This window comes from Meleagris gallopavo, chromosome 12, assembly GCF_905368555.1.
Source record: "Meleagris gallopavo chromosome 12, MGAL_WU_HG_1.1, whole genome shotgun sequence".
Lineage (NCBI taxonomy): Eukaryota > Metazoa > Chordata > Aves > Galliformes > Phasianidae > Meleagris > Meleagris gallopavo.
In genome coordinates this window covers 7751514-7776743 of record NC_139415.1, presented here as the reverse complement: position 1 = coordinate 7776743, position 25230 = coordinate 7751514, and the positions used below count along the sequence as shown (strand labels likewise).

Below are 25230 nucleotides of genomic sequence, written 5' to 3'. Positions count from 1 at the left end.
TTTAAATAGAAAATACGTAGACAAGTACATTAATTAATGATAACATTATTACATTTTGAATGTAATAATGAGCATTTTAGTTTGAATTCACAAGCTCCTTTTTCATGGTTGCTATGGATAAAAAAACTTGTGTGCACAGCTTTCAACTCAGTTACTTTAAAAGAAAAAATACCCAATTGTACAATAACATATGCCAATAGTAGATTTAAACTATACTGTTTTAAACACTTCACTTGATTTGATTTGTTTGGATTTATCCTGATCAGTGCATACAGGTAACAAGTCTTGCAGAGATTTATGCAAAAGGAGATCTTTAGCCTTATCTAGGATTTTGCTCCTATAAAATATAAAAGATTATCCTCACTACAGTGCAACCTGATAAAGAGGCCCTCAATTGCTTGGGCTAGATACTGGAAGAATGAAAATAACGCTGGTTACTATTAGTGAGACAGGCGTTAGGAAAAAGATTTCCTTCTTAAAACTTCAAACTGATAGTGTGTATATACCTACAAAATTCAAAAGAAACATCTAATGCGTTTTCAATTATTTCAAAGCAGCACGTTTCTTTGTTTAATACTCAGAGCACTGTTTTTATATCCTAAAATTGATCTATGAGATTGCATGGTTGCATAAGGTCAGCCTTGGAACGAAAACCCTTTAAATATAAAACACCATGTCTGCTTCAAATAAGTAAAGGTGTTTTTAAAATGTGCATTGGCTTTTTCATTTCATTAAGATTTTTGGATGAATCCAGTTGTTAAATGGTTGTTCTAGTAACTGGCCTGTCATCTGGAAATGTTCTTAGATTGTTTTTCTGACACAATGTCCCTGAAAAAAAGTTGGTCAGTGTGACATAAAGAGCACAGGTTTGCCTATCACGCTGATTACTTGATGTAATAGTAAGCAAGCTTAAGTGAACTGTGTGTCTTCAATCTTTCCAATCACTTAGGGATGGGCACCAGAGGATACCATCCATCATCCATGGCCTGAAACATATGGTGCATCAGCAATCTTAGGCTGACCTAAATGATAGTAAAAGCTGCTACACTGTTCACAATAAGAAATTGTTGTTCACTGAATTACAGGTTTGTGATTAGATTGCTAACATGGCCAACTTGATGTATAAGTGAAGTGTCCAGGAAAGATATTCCCTAGGATCCTTTGAAGATTAATTTATACCCTTGAAATGTGCACCAATCACAAAATGAAAAAATATGTCAAGATATTTTTCTTGTGAACAAAAAAACACTGCAGTGGTTACGGCTATTAATTTATTTTTGGCAGTTTTAGCCAACAGAATAAAATAAACAAGGTCTTAAAGGTTTTTGTTTTGTTGCAAGACATTTACTGCTTGATTCCTGTAAACACAGAGCAGTACAAATCCATCTTTTCTACAAGAGACAGCTTCTTCCTTAAAAAGACTGATATATAATTACAAATATCACACAGCTGGGCAAAATACTGAAAACTCTTCATTTTGTATTATTATATTCTCCTCTATTGTTTCAATAAAGCATCTATTTTTAGGATGGTCCACAAAACAGAAAACATACTGTAACATATCTGACCTGCTGATCCCAAAATTATTAATCTTGCTTCTCCATAAAGTAAGTAGATCATGCTCATAATGTTATCATTAATCAATTTTGGAAAAATGCATCTTCATCACACAATTAAGGTTTAAACTACAATACCAACTTTGGTGTTACAGGGATGAGCGGTGAGAGGAGGGAGGCTATTATCCCACAGCAGCTACCTCTCTTGTATCCATGCCAGTGACTGCAGTGAATTTCACCACAAATGGTGAAATACATGTTTTAAGAGACACAGTCAAAGAGTGAGGAAGATTTCAAAAGTATTGACTTATTGTAACTGTGAACTATATTAGAGCATAACTGAAAAAACAGCACACATCTGTGATGACCATTCAAGATCTTGTATGAAAAACAGCTTACTCCAGGCTAACCTCAGAGAGAAATTACACCCTTATAAACTGCAAACTCCAGATAAATTATTTTGCAAATATGGCTATTATATGCAATTATCACAAGAAGAGATTGGAAAAAGTGATTCTCTTTGCTGTATTTTTCTATCAGTGTAACACTTTACTGTCCTGATACACGTGAGGTAGATCTTCTTACTTCTGTCAGATCAGACCTCCTACTGATGCTTTAGCTCTTTTTTTTTCTTATGACATAATAGTCCTTAACCCCATACGAGTCCAGCTTAAAAACATTCCTAACCATGCAGCTAAATCATTAAATTTCATTACACAAAGGAAAGCACAGCTTTGCAATCATAATCACCTCACTACTCTTCAATGTAGCCTATTGCCAGTAGTACAATTTATATGATATACCATATATCATGCCTTGACACCGATAACAATGGTCACTGGTAAAATTGACTCCTTTTGAACCTTCCAAGAGGTGCTAATTAATTAACTAATTTTTTCCTGTGGCTGAAGAAGGCCTTAATTTGCTAACTTGATCAGGGGCATACCTATTTGATCTCTCTTATTTTATATCAATATGTTACTTTCTTTTCTGAAAATGGAGATTAAAACTAATGCCTGCTTATGTTATATCTAAATACAAAAAATGTGTTGGTTTTGCTAAAGGAAATCCTAAGCCTAACCTGATATAGCAGTGGTGGAGAATAGAATGTACATAACAACTATTAATTACTTTTAAAAAAAAACATCTCTCAGATTCAGATTCCTTCACCCTCCTCACTAGGCTATCTGAGCATCTTCTGGTAGTGCAGCAGGTGATGCAACTAACATCCATCATATGAGAACAATGCTGGCACTTGGTCCTTAGGGAATAAGCAATAGGTATTTCAAGTGTGACAGAAGCTGAAGTTTTCCAAGAGTAGGAAAAAAAAATATTGGGCAGATATTTACTTCTACTTAATGCAAAATCCTTAGGTGTATTGGAAAATTTTCTGCATTTGTTATCATTTGAATTGACTTTGTTTTGGTACAATACAACACAAGAAGTGAATCTAAAATAGATTAGTGAAGCAAGATATTTGGAGGATCTAACTTCATGACTTAAAATAAAGCTTCTGTTGAAACACCTGGTGTGGAACAGGGATGAGAGGAGAAAACTTTGAAAATACAATTATGAATTTTCCAAATTTGTAAATCTTTTTCTGCTATTTGATTTACACACCACCTAAACATGAAATACTATTTCTGTTATTATTTTTTATCTGCATTGAAACAATGAAATAATCATTATGTGAACACAGAGCTAAAGAAAGCTTTCTATGAGAAAATAAGCTGGTTCAGGTTTGACAGTACGCTCAAAAAATTAAATCCAGGATTAATCAGAAAATAATGTAGATTAACAGATTTTATGCATTAGAGGTCCTTCACATGGCTGAGTGTGAGGCCACTGAAGCTGCACATACTTTTCCAGTTTTAGACTTTTACCAGCAATCTGGTAAAAATCACTTGGAGTAATGCAGTGATGTAAGAATGCAGTGTGCTACACGATCTGTGAATGCTTTCAAGTCTGCAGTAACCATACTGCTACTCTCCCCCAGAATGCATATTTTCAAAATTACAGAAGTATCCTATTCTGTTTTCTGCTTAAGAAGCAAAGGAACGTGTGATGAATTTGCATGCTTGAAAGCGATGCTAGGAAGCAACTTTTTAAATTTAATAAAACAAAACCACTAATACAAAGAAGAGTACAGACTGAGTTTGCTTTACGTTATTAAAAAAAAAACTCAAATAAAACAAATACGACTCCAATAACAAGATTAGTCAAAGCATGAAATAATCCATTAACTGCACATGGCACACTAGTCTGTCTTCCTAACTGTCCAAGACAACAGAAGTCATAGCTACCTGAAATCAAAACCACTGAGTACATTTTATCCTTACAATAAGCCACAGCCAGAAAACACAACCCAAAAAAAGTACTGCCAACTCCTTCCAAACCTTTTTCAATCAGGGCACCATAAAACACAGAAGAAAACTCCCCTAACCTAGGGAACTTCTCTCTTTATTTATCTTTTCCCCAACTCCTTTCTCAGAGAAGCATCTAGCTCTCCAGTCCTTCTAGTGTAGGATTTAAGACTCTCATACATACATCCTGCTTTTCAATTCATATTAAATCCACATGCAGAGTTTCATTAAAGGCCTGAGGCTGCATTTGACTTGGCTTTTTTTTTTTTTAAGAAGATTTTGTGAACTTCTAACAGCAAAGTTAAAAGCTAATTATTTTATAGGAAGAAATTAATAAACATTGTAAGAAGGTGAATGCAGAGCATCACCTTCAGTTCAGAAAAAATAGTGGAAAACTACTTTAAGTATTATGTTATTGATTTGTTCTGCTCTGTAGCTAGTAGCATGGAGCTAAGCTAATACTCATAATGAATGCCTATACATAGGTGTACTTTTTCTCCCTACTTCTCATGATGGACATATAGAAAATTCTCTACTTCCCAAGTATTAGCAGAGATAGTTCTAGAGGAGGAGCTACTCTTAGAACTAAAGTATTCTATGCATTCTTCTTTTTTCTGTTGTTTTATTCATTATCATTGTAGTGAGTAGAATAAGGACAAATAAACAGTGCTCAATGAGTTGCTTAAAAGTACAGACAATGGACAACTGAGAATCTGAGCCCTTAAATTCTGGATATTGTAAAGTTAATATAGTAGAAGCATTAACTTCAAAATCTAATGTAATCGGATTTTTAAAAAAAGGTTTTGTAGTTTCTCCATTTTCTGATGAACTTATGTTCATAGATAATGGTGAAAAGAAATTCTGACATACAAGAAATCAAACTCTACATTGTAATCTACACACTTAGTTTCCACATTATGTTCACATCTCTTTCATTTCTAAGGGAGCACCAAGAGGCTTATTTGACTCAGGGTTCTGTATACTCAGTGATAGAATAATAAAAAAAAAAGATTCAAACTAAATAGTAAGGATAATCAAATGTGAGAAATGTGAAAACTCTGACTAAGAAAAATAATTCATGCAAGGACACCTTCAGAACAAGGAAGCAAGGTGTGACAAGAGGTGGATCTTCAATAAAACAACAGAAGACAGAGATGGCTAGGCTTATTTCAAAACAGATAGGGTACTACTATATACAAGGAGTACTTGCCATTCATTTATATCGAAGCCTCAACTCAGAATCAACTGTCATGTTTTTAAGTCCTGTAATTTGCTTTTACCAAATGAACCTTTAAACAAATTTCAGAAATAGACTAAAAATAAGCCAATGATAATTTTGTCTACATTAGCAAAAAAGTGTTAATTTTTAAAGGTTGAAATAGCTGTTTGAAAATTTTCTTGTTCAGTATGTAAACAGTGAAAAAAGCACATAAAAACTATACTGCACATTTGAATTTAGAATATGCGTCATCCTTAATCCTTCCTTGACCAATGTCCTAGAGCAATCCTATCCTTCCTAATGTTTTGGAGGAGTCTGAGATGGCGCCTGTACAATTTGATTTTGTGTAAAAATATGCACTAAATCTGATTTCTGCTACATTAAGGAGTTCTCCAGTAAAATATATGATGCACAGAATGAAATAAGCTGTAGTTCTAGAATGAGTCTTTAAGCTTGCTTCCTTTAATACTTGACCACTAATATTAAAGACTACTGGATCAAAATACAGTTTTAATTAGATATATAGAGATGATACAGTAGTATAGATAAACCACAGGTTAGATGCTAAAATATAACATTGATTTGTATTCTTTTACTGGAAATAATTGTAACATGAACCTAGGATATAATACACTCATTTTTAATGTATATTCAGTACAGAAGAAATCTACTGCTATTACCATCCTGTACTTAAAGTCTATTCATCAAAGAAATGCTAGATTAATTTGTTTGCTCTTTCAAAATCCAAAATGAGATTACAAATAAATCTCATTCCAATTAAATGCTGAAAAAGTTGATTATACAATCATTTCTTACATTGCTTATTGCTAATATGCACGTACACCACATTGGTCAGAGAATTTTTTTTAATGGCTTGAAGTAATTCTAATAATTTAATGAGCATTTGTTAACCACGTGAACTTGTTCAATGCAAAAAGTATAAAACTTCAGTTTTGCCTACAGAACATTCTTCTCCTACTGGCTAAGAAGAAGAGGACAGAGAAAAGAAATTCCATTTTATAGATAACTTTTATCATTCTTATTTCAGAGTGAAAATATGCTTGTTTTCAACAAATAAAACCCAATAATCTTCCTTGAGCAAAGTATGTTTCAGGAGTTTACAGTTTCATCTTACTGAATAATAATTCATGTAATGCTCTGATTGCTCAAGTCTCTGGTAATTATGAATTCTCTAGAAAAAATATATATTTACTCAGGAAGAAGTTAAAGCATTTTAAACTTCTTCCCCCACACTACTCAAAAAGTTGATCGTATTTTTTCATTGTTTCATTTCAACTCTTATCAAATTTTTGACTTTTTGTGAAACTCCACATATGTTTATCTTTTTAGATCAATTTTGATTTTAGAATCTCTAAAGTATAGTCACTCTTTTGTATCAATAATCTCCAAATCATTTCCCATACATTAAAAAAATCTGTAAACAATTTCCTTAAGTGATTACTATGCCTTACTTCCCTCTCTAACAAAACAGGTAGATTTATCATACTTTTTCTTTGAAATGTCTCTAACTTCAGTACCTCCTTGGCTCTATTATCTCCATTTTTATCACTCTGGGTTGGGGGGGGGTGACCTCCTTGGATTTTGCTAGACAATGAACTCTAAAAATATTTAATCTCCATATCCTTAATAAATTGAACTAGTTTGAGAAAGAAGCAGGAAGTACTATTGGTTCCTCTTCATGAATAAAAATCTTTAAAGTAGTCTGCATGAGGTAAATCATCTTTGCTTCCTTCAAAAATCTGCGTATCAGAAAATACTATAAGATTTGTGAGATTCACAAATAGGTTATGAAAGCTTGCACAAATCTTTTACTTTCTTTCCTTTAGGAAATCTGCCATATTGAATGATGTTTTAATTTTCTTTGGCTTTCTTCCAGATGACTTGCATTGGTCTTTTTTCCTTCATGTTATTTGAATTAGCATTTACAAAAAAAATAATAAACGTATGCTCCACTTCAAAACTGTTAGCCTCTTAACTGTTTTCACATTTAATCTCTTCTCTCAATTTGGAAGAGAAGAAGGTTATCAGTACTAGTCAGTATGAATTCATCAAGGCGAAATCATGCTTGACCAACCTTGTTACTTTCTATAACTTCATAACTGGTCAAGTAGATGAGAGGAGAGCAGTGGATGTTGTCAATCTCGACTTCACCAAGGCTTTTGTTGCAGTATCCAAGAACATCGTGGTAGGTAAGCTTAGGAAGCATGACATAGATGAGCAGACAGTGAGATGGATTGAGAACTAGCTGACTGGCAGAACTCAGAGGGTTGAGATCAGTATTTCAGTCTACTTGGAAGCCTGTAACTAGCAGTGTTCCCCAGGAGTCAGTACTGGGTCTCATCTTGTCTTAATTAATAACCTAAATGAAGGGATAAGAAAGCATTCTCAGCATGTTTGCTGATGATACGAAACTGGGAGGAGTGGCTGACACACCAGAGGGCTATTTTAATTCAACAAGACCTGGACAGGTTGGAGAGTTGGGCAGGGAGGAACCTAGTGAAGTTTAACAAGAGCAAGTATGGAGTGCATGCATCAGAATAGGCTAAGGGACAGCTTGCTGGAGAGAATTTCTGCAGAGAAGGACCTGGGTGTCCTCATGGACAACAGGTTGTCCACAAGCCAGAAGATTGCCCCTGTGGTCAAGAAGTCCAATGGTATCCTGGGGTACATTAAGAATATCATGGCCAGAAGATCAAGGGAGGTTTTTCCCCTTTCTCTACTCTGTCGTGGTGAGGCCACATCTAAAGTACTGTGTCCAGCTCTTCTCTTGGCTCCTCAGCACAAGAAAGACAGGAAACTTCTAGAATGTTCAGTGGAGGACTACAAAGACGTTTAATGGTGTGGAACCATTATGTGGAATCCCCTTATGAGGAAAGGCTGAGAGATCCGGGATTACTATTTATCTTAGAGAAGAAAAGACTGAAAGTGGAACTAATTAAAGCTTATAAATTGCTAAAGGAGTGGGTATCAACTGGGAGCAGGCTGTTTTCAGACATGCCCAGTGACATTGCTAGGAGCAATGGGTACACACTGGAACACAGAAAATTCTATATGAACATGAAAAGAAAGCTTTATTTTGAGGGCTACAGAACACAGGAATAGGCTGCCCAGTGAGGTTATGGCATTTCCTACTGTGGAGATATTCAGAACCCAGCTCACACCACCCTAATGCCACCTGCTCTAGGCAATCTGCTTTAACAAGAGTGTTGGACTCATTCTCCAAAGGTACCTTCCAATGCCTATGATTCTGTGATTGTGAATTTCTTCCAAGGAAAAATCACGCACTGACAAAGTGTCCTTTTTACTGCATCTACCAACTAATCACAATAACTTTCATCATATCAGAAATGAGATCAAATTCTATTCCTGACAGTTTTTTAATCAACAGCCAATTTCACAGAATCACAGAATCACAGAATTGTAGGGGTTGGAAGGGACCTCTAGAGATCATTGAGACCAACCCCCCTGCCAAAGCAGGTTCCCTACATCAGGTCGCACAGGTAGGCGTCCAGGCGAGACTTGAATATCTCCAGAGAAGGAGACTCCACAACCTCCCTGGGCAGCCTGTTCCAGTGCTCCGTCACCCTCACCGTGAAGAAGTTCTTACGCACATTCGTGCGAAACTTCCTATGCTGCAGCTTATGTCCGTTTCCCCTCGTCCTGTCTCCACGTACCACTGAAAAGAGACTGGCCTCACCGCTATGGCCGTCACACCTCAGATATTTATAAACCTGGATCAGGTCCCCTCTCAGTCTTCTTTTCCCAAGGCTAAACAGACCCAGTTCACTTAGCCTTTCTTCATAGGGGAGATGCTCCAGGCCCTTCACCATCTTTGTGGCCCTCCGCTGGACTCTTTCCAAGAGATCCCCGTCTTTTTTGTACTGGGGAGCCCAGAACTGGACACAGTACTCCAGATGAGGCCTTACCAGGGCAGAGTAGAGGGGGAGGATCACCTCCCTCGACCTGCTGGACACGCTCTTCTTAATGCACCCCAGAATGCCATTGGCCTTTTTGGCCACGAGGGCACACTGCTGGCTCATGGCCAACCTGTCGTCCACCAGGACGCCCAGGTCCCTCTCTGCACTTGATTTCTTGGATTTGATTTCCACTAGAAGACTGATAAGCTGCTGCACATACAGTGCCATGTTTCTATTAAAAATATTTTTTCATATTTTATCTAGACTTTCATGTCAGCTTTAGTTTCTTTCTGCCCATTATCCTTTCTGTTTTAGCTGTTTATCTCCTTTAATTTTTTCTGGTGACTGCTAGTTCTAAGATATTCTAACTGGACATCTTTTTCCAGATTTTGCTTGATTACTCGATTAATGTCGGATATGGAACTAAGCAACAGCAAGAAAAAACTGTTTTAAAGAATTAATATTAGATATGTCATGAGTTAAATCAAAACTTGAAACTAGCATAGTAGGGCAAGTGTAAAGACATCAGTCATGCTTTCAGCAATCAGGCAATCAAGCTGAAGTTTTTATTATAAGTAATCTTATCAACAATCCAATTTTTTTTTGTTTGTTTGTTTAAATACACAGCCAAAAAACCTTACCTCCACTAATATGAAAAAGCAGGAGACTACAGGAAGAAGACACAATGAAAGAAAGTATTAAAGATAGAAGAACAACCCTTGTCCTCATCTGCACTTTCTTGAAAAAACAATAAGACTTTGCAGGCAAGCAAGAAGATTCACTTGTTATTCAGAAAGATTTCCTAAAAGACGTGCGTGAATTTCACATGAAAAGTTGCATGTGCCTAGACTGATTCCTGAAATTAAGATAAGTAAAAGCCTCTGCTGCAGGTCACTACACATATCTAAGTGAACAGAAGCTGTTATATCTTGGCTTACATTGATTTATCATTAATGAGGAAATAGAATTCCTTATTTGTAGATATGTAGATAAGTATTTGACAATACTTTACACTAAATTCTAGAATTTAGACTCTACTCTCATGCAGAGAGGGGTATTTATCAGAAGCAGCTTGTTTTTCCTGCAAGAACCTATTTAGTAATTGATTAGTTTAAAAAGCTCCAAAATCACATATAAAAGACAAAGTTATAGATAATAGCTTTCAAATATACATACTTAAAACCCTGAATAATTATTAGTTTCGCAAACTAAGGATTTTTAAGTGTTAACTAGAATTTATTGCAAACAAAACTTAGCAGTGTAATTTTTTTTTTTTTTTTTTTACAAATCTAGGTGGCAGTTAAAATAATATACTGTATTTTGGAATAAAGCATGGGTCTTGTATTTGTTTTTAATTTTTCCAGCTTTCAGTATTTCAGAAATATCATCTGCATCAAATCCTCAATTTAATATCTGATCATGAATACCAGAACACATTAAAACAATTTTCCTAAAATGTAATTGAATCCACATTCACATATTTATTCACATTCAACAAAAAAGAGGCACAATGCCAGAAAAACTTTTTTGCTCTACTGCAGTCTCAGATAATATAATTTTGGATCCTTACGCATTAGAAGAAATAGGCATCCAAGGATGGCACATAGGAAAATGCCTCAGTGCATTAGCTGAAGGGAATTTACAGTCCTAGATGGAACACTCAATTGGAGGGGAAGGAAGCCAGTTTCTAACTTTTACTTTTGCAAGTGTTTTGAAATTTCCATTAGAAAAGAAACAATTTTTATAGAGCTTCACAAGAAAAATCACTGCAGAATGCCCGGTGGGTTCAAACGAACTACAAAAGGGACTATCCCATTCCCTTGTGTCCAGTCAGTGGACTGTTGAATGAAATGGAATGAGACTTCTGCCATTTTTCCTCTGGTCTAGCAAGTTCGGCACATGATTGGGTATTACTACGTATGTATGTTGTAAGATCAAATACTGCAAATTAAAGACAAAAAAAGAACACCAGCAGATTCATTTCCTCTTAGTTTGGCAGTGGAAAACAACACCATTAGTAGTACCATTAATATGAGTTTATCAGTGTTTAGGAAAAAAACAAGACGAGATCAGTACAATGTACTTCCTCAGAATTACAAATAAATGTCAGAAAGAAAACAAAACAGATAAAACTTCAGTTTCTCTGATGAACAGAACCAAAGTTTACCAATATACTTGGAACTTGCTCCAAATGATCACATCTCTGACATTAACAAATAAATCACAACTGTTTGCATTTATATTCCCTTTTAATAAAATAGGAGAATGTAGTAGGACACAGCTAATGCCCTGTGAGCAATACTGTAAAAAACTTTAAAGATAAGAATGCCAAATCCTGGAAGTTTTCTATTCAACATCTTAAATAAAAATTCAGTTTACTTCAGTAGCTACATGATGAGTAAATCAACATTAAAAATCTTGGGAATTTATTAATTCCAGTTAAACAGAAATTCCATGCAGTGTAATGATTCTGATCTCCACTTTTACTCAAGGGGTCAGAGCATGTTCCCGGTCTTGAATTATGACTTGAACTTGAAACAATATTTAACCTTTATCTTCATGTTGCACAAGATGACTGCTACTGTGCCACTCATCGATACAGATTTAGTAAGATATAAAATGACCTATGTATCAAATGAACAAGTAAAACCAGACATAATTATGTGTCTCAGTAATTACACTGACTGGACTCAGTCCTGAGTGGGTTTTAAACAATTTCTACATATAATTACATCCCCAAACCAGTTTTGCTCTAACATGCGAAAAATCCCTGAAGATTTTGTTAAATTCTTAATAAAAACAGCAAGTTTTGCAGTGCAGAGAACCACACAAGCTAAAACAAGATTACTTGCTTATTTACTGTGATGAATATTTTGGGATGTTTCAGTTACAGTGCATCTTCTCTCAGATTGTATAGTAACAAAGTGATTCAAAGCAATCTCAACTGTAAAGAATAAATTCATACGTAGAAATTACTCAAACGTTTTCAGTTTGTTATATTCCAGCAATCCAAATTTTAGAGAGACCATACTATTTTGTATTGGTTTTTTTTTTTAGCATCCTGAAAGAAACAAATATATAACAAATTTTCGTGACAGACACACACATCCAATGAGATTATAAATTAGTTTCCCAAGAGGGCTCACAATTAAGATAGGATCTGAAATACAAGCCATTTTATTTTAAGACTCAGCTAATGGATTAGGGAGAAAAAGAAGGTTTAGTTTCATAATATAAAATCTAGTTCAATCTTTTTTTTACTATAAACATTAGCACACTGTAAAGTTGCAGAGGGTAGGCTTCTTGTAAAATGAAATGATCTAATTGTAAAATGCATTTGATATCTCCTTGCAGAGAGATTATTTCTAAAAGAAAAATAAACTATTCTATACTAGATTTCAAAGTTATAACATCAAGCAATTAATTTTTAGTGCTAAGACTGATGTCATGGAAAAGAAATTTTTAAAAATTTTAAAGATGTTTTACTGTTCCTATTTCAAGCACACTGCTTTCCATATTTTCAAGTGTATTTACAATACCAGAACTATTGTTTGTAGGAAAAATTGCACAAGCAAAGAAACTATCTGTTCTTCTTTAATGTTGAGAGCATAGAAGTCCTTTAACTACCCAATCATCTGAAAAAAAACAAAACAAACAAACAAAAAAAAACCACTACAGGCCTGCTAGCACCAAAAGTAGGTCAGTAAACTTGTCTTGCATGGTAATAATGTATTATGAACTCATTCTGCTAACTTCTTTTGAGTACTAGGAAATGTTCTGCTAAAGGAATATAGCAATAAATTTTGTACTTATATGACAAAGTTTGTAACGTATTGCAAATTCATCTGATTAGCTTTCCCAGACTTTGGCCATGTCTGCAACTTACCATTTCCATTCTCTAATATAGCCAATGGCTCTCTGCAGGCTGCTGTCTTTCTCAAGGTTGTCATAGTCCTCTGAACTTCTGCCAACAGCACTGCTTGCATTGCCTCAATAATCTGTCATAAATGCAAATTATTATTGGATGATACTGATAATTCAATTAATTTATCTTTCATTTCACAATTTTAAACAAATACTAGACAATGTTAAGACAGTTCCAGCAGATGTCATTAGAAAGATAACTTTTACCAATACATTAGACAGTGATAATCACGTGGCTCTATATGAATAACCAAATGTTAACTGGAGAGCAGTAAAATGATGCAAGTTATGAATTGTGACTGCTCTTCACAAATTAAACATTCATTTTCCTTAGTCTCAAAAATAGAATCAACAGTCTACTGCCTCTTCAATACAAGGGAGCCATTGCAATACATGTTAGGGCAGCACAGATGGTAATATCATCTAATAAAAATATCTTCATTTGTATTTGTTTGCAACAGTGATTTATGGACTGAATAAGAACCTCCTATTCTGATGTTTTTAGAAGTGCGTCTGGTCTCTGAAGAATTTTGTTAATATTTTGCTATAAGTAGTAATCTCCTATTCCTCCAGCTTAACCATGCTAATACAATTTTTTTGCCTAATACAAAGAGTAAAATTCCCCTCTAACTCCTCTTATCCAAAAGAAACTGCTGTAAATATGGACAGCCTATAAATGGCATGTGAAATGTTGTTGCACCACATTCAGGTGTTAAGATAATACAGTTTGTAAATGATATGGCAGAGTTACAATTTTTACTTGTCTTTGCTTAAGCAGAGAAGCCCAAGGAGAACTTGGGAAATTTTAAAACCTTTCACAATGGACCCAAGTTTTTGCATTTCCTGATCAGTCTACATTTCAGCATAGCACAGAATGGCAGGACGTGTACCTTCTTTTAATTTATTATGTCCAACAGAGAGCAGATAAAGTTTCTCAACCCCTCAGGTAGTCATTCTCAACTACAAGAAACTTACTGAAAGACAGAGACAGCTTACGCAATATAAATGTGAAGTTGAAAATAAGTTAAATATAGAATATTTATAATATAAATATATTTGTTCATGTTTATATTGTGTAAATTTATGTTAATAAATTGAATGCAGACTTCCTCAAACTGTCTGGAGAAGTTTCATCTCACAATCAAGTACAGTGAATTCACGGGCCATCCTCAATCACAGTTCTAGACACTTTTATAAATTCAAATCATTAAGCAGAACAAAAGCTTTAGGTGTCCTTCATGACAAAATACCTTATTATAGACAAGTATACCCTGGTCAGGTCCACAGTGTGAAATTTCACAGCAAATGAACCCAGTCCCATGTACTGTGACATAGTGTAAACCTTCATCTTGTTGTAATAGTTCTTTATTTTACAAAGGAAACCAAAGGCAGTTTCCATTTCCTCACGTCCGTAAAACACTGAGCTTTGGTGATTACAGATCCTACTTTATTTCAGACTCTTACAACATATCTACAGTAATTAAGAGAGTGAAACCCTGAGAAGTTTTCATTGTCTTAGGAAAATTGCTGACAAAAAAAAATATTTCTGACAAGTCACACAAGGAAATTGTGCACATTATCTATTTCTTATGTTTTTTGATCTGCTAAGAACCTGTCAGTAATTTGGATCAGATGTTCATTATCTGTTCCATTGTTGTGTATGCCATCCAGGCAGCATTTGTAACATGTAATTTCCTCTAACATCTTAGAGTAGAATGAAAAAAAACTGTTCCAAACGGCACAACATGATATTGTGGAAGCACCTGTATGTCTCTGCAGGCAGCCTGTCTATCATTTTGTTGAATCCGCATTACCACAGGGCTCACTGTGGTTTCACGTTTGGTTTTGTTCTCTCACTGTTTTCCCCAGCAATCCATATACCTCATCTGACATTATCACAAAGTTTAAAAACCTCATGAAGATTTACCTGTTTTTAACACAAAGCACATTTAAGTGAATAGTTTTAGTCGTCTTTGACATTTTCCAGTCTACTCTTAGCATCCTTTCGGATTACATGTATTGGCTATCTTGTTGGCTAATGTGTTTTTATTATCCGTGATTGTGAAAGACGACAGAAATTATACTTCTCTAAGGTTATACCTGATGAAGTATAAATAGCATATGTCCAACTACAAATAGAGATATTCAAGGGTAAAAGGCAATTGCCTGACTATCAGGGTCTGCAGCTGCAATACCAGAGAACAATTCAGAAAGATAAGTGAAAAGTTATATTGGCTTTCCTTTCTACTCCTAATCAATTATTTCCAGGCATTACTATTCTCTTTATAATGACTGGGCTTGATGAGAAAAGGCATTAGACATCACCCCTGGTTATTGCTCAGACCATAACCTCTGCAGGGTTGAGCCTTCCAGAAGCTGCCTCCCAGATACCTCCATAACAGTCACATCTGTGAGCAAAACCCTACAGATCAAAACATCAGACTTGCAGTACCCAATTTGCTTTCCTCTAATTTAAAGCTCCTACAACAAGAACAGATAGATATACTGGGGAGGGAGGGGGGAGGTGGTGAAGGGCAGGAAGAAGAAGCTGTGACCTACCATGTACTAGCTGTAATGATTTTTTGAGCAGTTTTTGAGCGTAAATTAATTTCCTTCCTTCTAAAGCACAGTGGTGTGGCTATACAAGGGATCTACTGGGCAGCAACTATCAAAATAATTATTATTGTTTAGACACTAATAACGTAGCCAGTTGGCTACAGGTAAAGAATCAAGTACTGTAAAAAGAAATGCATTCAGAGCTTGTTAGGGAAATCATTGTAAACTTAAGCAATGTAAGTAGAGACTATCTTATTAGCAAGGTTCTTGAAATGGTCTAATGTTCGCAAGTAAAAATCTTTGTAAAATATTTCAGATTCATCCATCTTATTTTAAATATTAATAGAAATTAAGTAACTAAAAAAAAAAACCAGATGTTTTGCATGAATTAATAGAAAGAGATGAGAAAGTCCAGAGACAATTCATCCTCCGAAAATCTGAACGGTTTCTATCAGGTGTCTATCTTTTCCCATAGATTAAAGGGGGAAGATAAACCAACTACAATCCTCATGCACACAATTACTTTAGATATTTAAATATGACATCATCAGTTTTCCTAAGGGGAGAATTACCTAGCTAAATGGCTAGCTAATTAGAGACAGTGAAAAGTTTCTTGCAAAGAACAAGAATACCTGTAGAGGTGGGTAGGGGTGAACATCCAAATCAGGACCCAAATGCTATACACTGAAGCTATATAAACTGTTTTTCTGATGATGGTCCTGATTTAATACAGCCAAGTTCTAACAAGATCTTATCACTTGAGGCTGTATTTAACAGGACAGTTTCAAGATTAGAACTGTCTCATGACTAGGTATATCTGAACTAGTAGGAACAGATGCAGGACTCCTATTGATCATGAAGGTATTAGTAGTTAATGTGATAAAGCAGACATTTCCATATGGGTGTGCAACACCACAGTGCCCTGATAGTGTTATATATAACACAGAGGCAAACTGCTGAGGGCCCGTAGACTGATGTGTGCCATACAAGTATGATAGATTGTTTGCATGCTGTTATGTAATTGAATCCTTATCTATAGAAGCAAAGACAGGAGACGTTTAAATGTCTATCATTTAAAGGAGCTCAGAATAGCAAAGGAATGATTTTAAAAGAAAGTGTCTGGTGGAAAAAAATATCCTTGTCTCTGTTAGACCCAACAACATCAAAGCACTACTTGTGTGCTGCAGTTTGATCATTTATTAAATATTTCTTAGAAATTTTGTTTTAATGAGCACTCCTTGACATAAAAAGGTTTCATAAAGCAGCAAAAATATAACAATGCAGTATATAAAAGTAAAATATAACTAAATAGGTAACAGAGTAGCAGATTATTTTAAATATAGAAAAAGGACAACTAAGGGCAGAAGTACAACCACTGCTACCTCATTATTATGTATTTCAGGGCAAGTAACTCTGTGTGTGTGTGCGTGTGTGTGTGCGCATGCACGCGCGTGCGCACTTCTAAAAAGGCCAGAATAATTTCAGGGTAAGGTTGGAGTGTAGCAACAAAATGCTATACTTTACTTGAAGTATAAGTGCGTGAAGACCTTTCCTTTAAAATCAGTTGGGGAAAAATCTTGGAAAAATATTTTTAAAATACATGCATTTTTAAAGTTTAAGACAAAGACCCTCCCTTGGCCCTTCAGCTTCAATAAGTCAGTTAGTCAGTAAAGCCATGATCAATCATTTGCAGCAGGTTCTTTCAGTTTCCTTGTTTGCACAGAACCTGTTACAGTACAGCAAAGAGATGAGGAATCAATAAATGGCAAGTCCTTTGAGTCATGTCTGAGAATCAGTATCCTCCACAAAAAAAAATAAAAGAACTTTTTTTTAAAGCAGGATAACTTGGGTAGATGTACATGACTGCTTAATCAGGCTGCTCAGGATTTATACGTTGGCAATGAAATTGTTTGTGTATAAAGAGAGCGTTAATAATGCCATCCAATTATCAATAAAACAATCATTTTATGTAAACCATGGGTAGCTGAATACTCATAACTGTTGGTAACAAATGATTTTGAATATTGTATTTATAGTTGCTTAATGCAAACAAAAAAACTATGCTACAAAACTGGTTTGCAAAGATCAAAATGTGAGTAGAGTTCATAGCATAGTATTTGCAGTACTTCACAATTTCACTGGATATAAAGTCTTTTCAGAAGAAAAAGATATGATGTAGCTTATTCCAAATCTTATCTTCCTTCAGACTAATCTCCTTTGGCAGATAAGACCATTAGCATTGTATAAATTGATCAGACACTAAATTCATCGGGAAATATAAATACATAGATTTTACATAATCAGCTATGCTGCAAGTGCAAGTTTCGTGACTATACAACTCTACTCCATAAAGAATTTTAGCAGCTGATCAGGCCAGCAAGGGATTAAATGGATTTCACGTGACAATTGCAGTTATAAAAACTAAGCTGTTATTTTCATTTTTTTCCTTAAAAAAAAGATTCCGGAAAGAAAAAAACTATTGTAAGAAAACCGGGGGCAGTTTGAGAGGGAAGAATGCTGAAATAATATGCAAGACACGTAGACAATGGAGGTATGATAAATAACTGATAAGTTCAAGATAAAATGTTGAATTTAACTGGATATATTTACAGAGACCATTAAAGTCTTTCTGTAATAGAACAGAGAACTACAACCATGGTGCCATCCCTTGTGTCAGCCCTGGAAAATACTCATTCACTTGAAATCAAGCAAAGAATTACAGTCAATTTTAAAAATAGCATCATAGAATAAACCTTCTACAGTTATTTCCCTGTCTAGAGTAAAATCCCTTGTGGATGCAGTATCATATCTTCAGTTTTCTAATTTTGAACGTTAATCAACTCATGCATTTATTTAGATGCATATTTCCAAAATTAAAAATGAATTCTACATTCCACTTCATAGTTTCCTGTGAATTCTCAGGAAAAAACAATTTACCTCTACAGACATGGGATTTTTCACTATCATGAGCTTTCATTGACACAACTTCAACTGACCTGGAAACCTATATCTTATAGTGTTTTCTAGCTCATTCCTGAGGAGTGTTCCAATGGGTTAGGATATGGGATTAATTTTATATCTCGTTAAGAATGCATTTTCTGTTTCCTGCATAATACATTAATGCATGATGTTGCCCTTATTATAGCCTTTATTTATATAAGTTACATCTAGCCATCAAAGAACAGGTAATTCATCTCTAAAACATGCTGTGAACAAGATAAAATATCATTAAGCATGCTTTGCTTGATAATTACTATTCATTCAGATTAAAGAACAGTTGCTTTATCATATTTAAATACGTACTGAAAGGCAAGATAGTTGCATTAGTAGCATATCCCATACTGAAATAATCTGATTTTTAAAGATACTAATAACATGAATTATGTGATATTTTTACCATACATTACTAACTATTGTACCGTATGAAAGATTCCAAATACTAAGGTCAGTATTACCTAAAGATTTCGTTATTGTAATTAGCACAGGCTGTTTCCTACCTTTATAGATTGGTCACTCCAACAACAAATGAGTTTCAGCAGTGAAGCATTCGCAAAATCAGAGGAACGGCGTCTACTTTTATCTAAAAAACATGTGTAATTTATGAACTGATGTAATACATAGGAGTTGACAAAAAGAAGGATATTTAACCTTTTGAGTTTTTCACTTCATCAACATAATAACTCAGAAAAATTTTCTCAGAAAACATTTTAATCTCATAACACAAGCATAAGGCATGCATACATTTATTCTCATTCAACATCATATTGGTTCATTTTCTTTACAGTGATCTAATTATCTGCAAAGATATTATTTCTATCATGGCTTTTAAACATACTATGCTATGTACAATCTATTGGTTAATATAGAAAAGATCTATACAAACATGTAAATTTATGCAGACCTAGGAATTTATGCTTTGTGCCTAGCAAATCTTTGAGCATTTCAGTATTCATTTTGTACACTTGTACCAAGATCCTTCAAAAAATTAAATTTGAAGTTTCCAGGATATGTTTCACATAGGACAAGGCTAAGTATGAAAGAAATGAAAATCTTTTTTTTAAAATTAGTCAAAAATCAACCAAATCTAGAAGAACCATCAAACCTATAATACCCAGATTAGTAAGTAAAAATGTAATTCTCCTCATTTGATCCTTGTAAGTGTATGACAACAAGAAAGAGAAAACAGGCTCAGATGGAGAAACGTAATTCTATTCTACTTATATTGCTCCCACTTTCAGCTTGCAGTAAATTTACCTTAATTCAATAAAAAGTGTATCTACAGATTCTGCAATGTGGTATGCTCATAAAATGAGCTGTTCCACAGTTTTAAAGTTGCATATACAAAGAAAAACAAGCAGAGCATTGACATTTTTTGTTATTAATACTATTATGAGGTGGTGGATCCTCTGAACTTGGAGAACGAACTGATGAAGAAACTAGAAATAACTATGTTTTAGTCTGTTCTACATCCAGTGCTTATTACAGGATTCTCTTCCTCAAGATCTATGAAATGCTGTAACCAACAGTTTTAAAGAGAATACCTATACTTTTAAATTGTAAGATCAGAAAATCATTTTCATACAGTTCTACTCTGTTTCCAATTTTTACAAGTGACTTTGTTTGTCCTTCTGTATAGAACTACTAAGAATCTATCCACCACATTTCACTATGTTTTTGGCAACTGTAAGTGTTAAAGCAACACCAAAATTCACAAGAAACCCAAACACACAACACAGCCATCCATCCACTGAGATGGTTCTTACTAGCTGATTGAAGAGCTAACTTGAAGCAACTCTATTGTAAACAGTGATCTTTCAACAAGCATCCCTGAGATTGAAAGAGTACAAGAAACACAGTATCCTATCCAACATTATCCTCTGTTCTCATCCAAGCAGACTTCAGATTTATGTCAATGTATGTAAAAACACATTGAAGGAGCCTATTCTAATGTGACTTTGTCATTAGTATTTTAGTAATCTCTACTTCTGTGCAATTTATCCATTTACTTTTTATCATCCCTTAACTTCTTTTTTCTAGCAAGTATTTTTGCTATCATCACAAGTTATATCACGTAATAATTACAGCATGTCTAAGAGAGAACAAAAGATACAATAAAAACTGATTTAGATGGGGTTTTCATGGCTTATTTACATACCAGAAGGTCAAGTCGTTACTTAGAAGACCTCATGTTGGCAGTTTAGACAGGACTTAACCTATAACAGGAACACTATCTGCTACGTAACATATGGTGAAAAATCTACATTCCAGCTTCTGTTCTTTGCTTCACTGCAAGTTGTAAGAACAAATTTACAGTGGCCTGCAAGCCAAGATCCGTGAATGACTGCCTGTGGGATATTAGCATGAAGAGATTACTTTATTTTGCCTTAAGCCAAAAGTCTAAGGGCATTATTGAACAGTCAAGATAACCCTCGTATTACTAAGGCAACAGTTTGCTTGAAGGGTCATATATATTGCAGGGTTGGCATGTAACAGTGTTGAGGGAGATGGGGGAGGGTAAAGATGACCATTTCATTACATTTCAGTTTTTCAGATAACTAGAAAATATCCTTAGAAATTCACCTAAAGTGTTTTGCCACCACACACAAAATGTTTCCTTGAATACAGTATTGCTTATCATTCAGTCTACACGCTTTTGTATGTAAAAATGATATTCACAAAAGAAAATAACAGATTAATACAATTTCTTTATGAACGCCCTTGAAAATAAAAAATATATATTTTTTTTCATTATTGAAGTTAAGCAATATATTTTAGCAATGAAAGGCTAGTATTGCCACACTTCCATATACTTACTGCGTGGTAACTCTCCATAGATACTGGGAAATGAAGATATGGCCGCTTCCATATTTTGCCATTTGCTGTGTACAGATTCTGGTTGCTGTAGGCTGAAAGAATATGAAACTTGAATAAAATCTGAACATACAAAAATTTAATGTTTGATTAAAGGTGAATATTCATAGAATCATAGAATGTCTTGGGTTGGAAGGGACCTCTGGAGTATCAAGTTTCAACCCCCTGTCACAGGCAGATTTGCCAACCACTAGATCGAGTACTAGATTGGATTGCAAAGGGCCCCATCCAACCTGGCCTTGAACATCTCCAGGCACAGCCTACCCACAAGCTCTTTGGGCAACTTGTTGCAGCACTTTGCCACCCACTCAGTGAAAAACTTCCTTTAACATCTAACCTAAATCTTCTTACTACCTATTTCACTTACGTATGATATAATTTCTCTTCAAGAATAATTTGAATGCTTTCACCCTCAACTTGCTATTGAAACAGACAAATATCCATAAGTCCAAGACCATCATCAAGATGCAGGAACTATACATACAACTACACATACAACCCAAAACATTTTGAATATGACTTTAACATAACGTAAAGAATTGCATTAAGATAAAATTTTCATGCAGTATTTGGGTTGTCTTTCTATTACACAGCATAAAAGTCTAAAAGCTATAGCTTTATTTTATAGCTTTTCAGTTTTTCAGAGTTCTATATTTTCATTTAGAATATGGTTGTAATACTTGGGATTTTGACACGGAGCTAGAACTTAGGAGACTAACATGTATATGAATACCTCTTTAGGAAAACCCTTCAGTACTTGTCTCTGACTAATTCAAGAATGTAACCCCTGAAGAAAAAGAATGACAAGAGAAGAAAGGAAAGGAAAAGCCTTTCTGAACTCTTACAGTATTTTAAACAATGTTCTAAATACTTTTCTATAGTGACTCTGAAGTTATACCATTTAAAAATATTTCATCTTTAAAAACCAACTAGGAAGTTGTACTGTTACAAAAACTTCATGATACTAAACTCTGAAAACTGTCAGCTTGAGCACTAAGTTGTAGACACAGATATCAAAATGTACAGGGAAAAAAACTAAGACCTTCTGGTAGCTTTTTCCTTTTTATATCCCACTTTTATAATACGACATTTTTATGCAAGTTCCTTTATTTTCACAACAGTGATCAAATTGCAAAAAATTGCAGATTTAAGAACATCTTCATGAGTAATAGTTTATAGACACATCTCCAAGTTGTTTCAACTTGGAAGTATGCTTTTCATACTTTTTTCTTCTTTGGATTGCAAACTGTTTGTTTTGTAAACTGCTCAAATAACATTGAAAGATACTCATATTTTCATTTGTTTTTAAAACAGTTTAGTACTGGTTTGATAGCATGTTCAAAACATGTAATTCACTGTTCATTATTTTCACATCCCAACAATTTTATTCATGCAATCTGGTAGATAATATTTCACAGCTATGCTACATCCTGAAACTTACTGATTGAAGCCATTACCTGAGAACTTACAACAGCTAGTCAAGAGTTCTTCAGCCCATGTTCACTGAGGATTGTTGAACTGTCAAATTCATGGTTTATGCAGAAACATATGTATACACACGCTGACAAAGACAGAATTTCTGCTCAAAATAAGATTATTTTCATCCAAGAATACCCAATAGTATATGAACTGCATTTTTCCAGTTTTGATTCTCCAGATTAGAAGTGTTTATTTAACAGAAAAGAAAATCCTTTCGCTCTCCCGTAGTAACAAAATCAGATATGCCAAAGAAATTTAAATTTTATTATTGTATTCCTTGGATCTAGGCACAGTTGTCTGTCAATAAAATAATTCTCCCTATAGACCAATGAGTATTTCATTGCCATATGCAAAGAGATACAGCATTAGCAGAAGAAAGTTGGAATCCTAAAATCCTAAACAAGACCATGGTAGTATTGTAATAGTAATGTACCTAGACATCCTGCTACACTGCAAGAAGTAAATGTGCTAGTCTATTAACATGAAACTGGGGAGGAATTTGAATACCAGCTACATACATATTAAGTATTTACTCACTGGCTAACCTGTACAAATGTTTTTATCCTGCTCTGAACTTAAATGTTATAAAGCTTCAGGTTTCTTGGATTTGTTCTCATGTGCCAACAGAAAATAAACTTTCACAGGATGGAAGGTTATATAGCTCTGAAAATGAAAATACTGAAAAGGTAGAAGAATCCTAACTAAAGAAAATGAAATTGCATTTTATCTTCCATATTAGTAACTGAGCTAATAAGGCTTGTCTTACTGCAGTAATAATCAGTAGACCAGGACCCTTGCAAGCTGTATAAAACATCTTACTAACTTCTTCAGTAAATGCTGCAGCAAATTAGAATTCAATATTTAGCTTTTCCCTTGAGCGTGCAGTAGTTTTAACTAAATCAACTGCTGGAGCAAGTGTGGTTACTTTGTACTTTTAGAAAGCAAATTATAGAAAGTCATGTGTTCTTAGTTTCTTTCAAACACTTAGATAGGCACAGTACATTATTGTAACACAACTCAACATAAACAAAGCTCATTTCAATCTCGAATACATAGTGAACAATGAAAAGAATAAATCACAAAGGAAGATTTCAAGAATAAATTAACATCAACTGTGGTAGTTCACTCAGACAAATCATAGAGGAAAAAGTTAAATGACTGATGAACCTCAATATCACCTTAAATAAATAGTCCTATTCATGCTATGCTTAGATTTAGGGACAAAAAAAAGAGGGAAAGGAAACTTACGGACCACATATCAAATATTTTGAAACAGTTTTTGCAATATATGGGAAAAAAAAATACAGTCTGAAGAGAGAGCCATGATGAGAAAAATACTTTCTCATCAGCAGTACAGAGGTACAGGCCAGGTGACTAGAGCCTTTAAGGTCTGTGTTGATTCAGCTCATGTAGTCTAGTTCTGATCTAGTTCCCTGAAAATGAGTGCTATCCTTCTACACCAGGAAAAAAAAAAAAAAGCTTCTTTTCAGTTATTTTCCAGATGTGTGAGGGACAAAGAATAAAGAAGGAATAGACTCAAAACTTAGTGTGAGTGTGCTAGTACAGTCAGGACAAAAAGAGGAGTGTTATTTCTACCCAGATTTATAGCACGTTCTATTTCTGTTAAGGAGAGCAAAAGGAAAATATAAAGTTTATAAATATACATACATGTTAAATTAAAAAAAAAAAAACAAAAAACAAAACATAGGGAGAAACTTAAGAGCTCTTATTCAGATGAGGTCATTTTTTTCTCTACAGCTTTCATAATTTTATGGAAAGGATGTTCCAAAAACAGAGTTTATGTCTGGAAAAATGCCAGAGTACAACAAATTGCAAACAAATTTTGTTTGTATAAAAAGAAATTAAAGTCCAATCTGGAATCTTGGAAACATCATTTTGTGTAACATCTTGCATTGAGTATGGAGCAGCAGGCAATGTAATAAGCAAGAAAAGCAACTGAGAAATCCATGTTTGTCTTGTAGGATCTTGCATATCTCCTGAGGCATCTTGAACGCCTATAGCTTTGTGGAAGATGCACAGTCCTTTGCAGCACAAGGATCAATATTTTTTGTTCTTCCTCTTGCCTCTAGGCTATAGCATCAACAACACTGAAGTTAATTGTCCCGAAAATACTAAATACAGACCAACATAGGTTTTCTGAATGACAACAGTCTGTGGACAGACAATATCCATTGCCTGATTAGTATGCTCTATTTGGCTGTGTCAAATAACGTTGAGCATGCTATTTTTTCCCCCTTAATGCTGAAAGAAGCACTAAGTCAATAAATTTGTTTTGAGTAACAAATGCTATTCGTGATGGTTCT

The 25230-nt window shown here is 34.5% G+C and overlaps 1 protein-coding gene across 2 annotated transcripts in view; it reads right to left on the bottom strand.

The window, feature by feature from the left end:
* WDR72 (WD repeat domain 72) overlaps positions 1-25230 on the bottom strand; it is a 107009-nt gene that overhangs the window by 27521 nt on the left and 54258 nt on the right. For both annotated transcript variants that reach the window (XM_019619384.3, XM_031555262.2), the window contains 3 exons: positions 21371-21462; positions 19054-19136; positions 12963-13074 (listed from right to left, as the gene is read on the bottom strand). In XM_019619384.3, coding sequence (XP_019474929.2) covers positions 12963-13074; positions 19054-19136; positions 21371-21462 — 287 coding nt within the window. The remainder of the gene's footprint in view (positions 1-12962; positions 13075-19053; positions 19137-21370; positions 21463-25230) is intronic.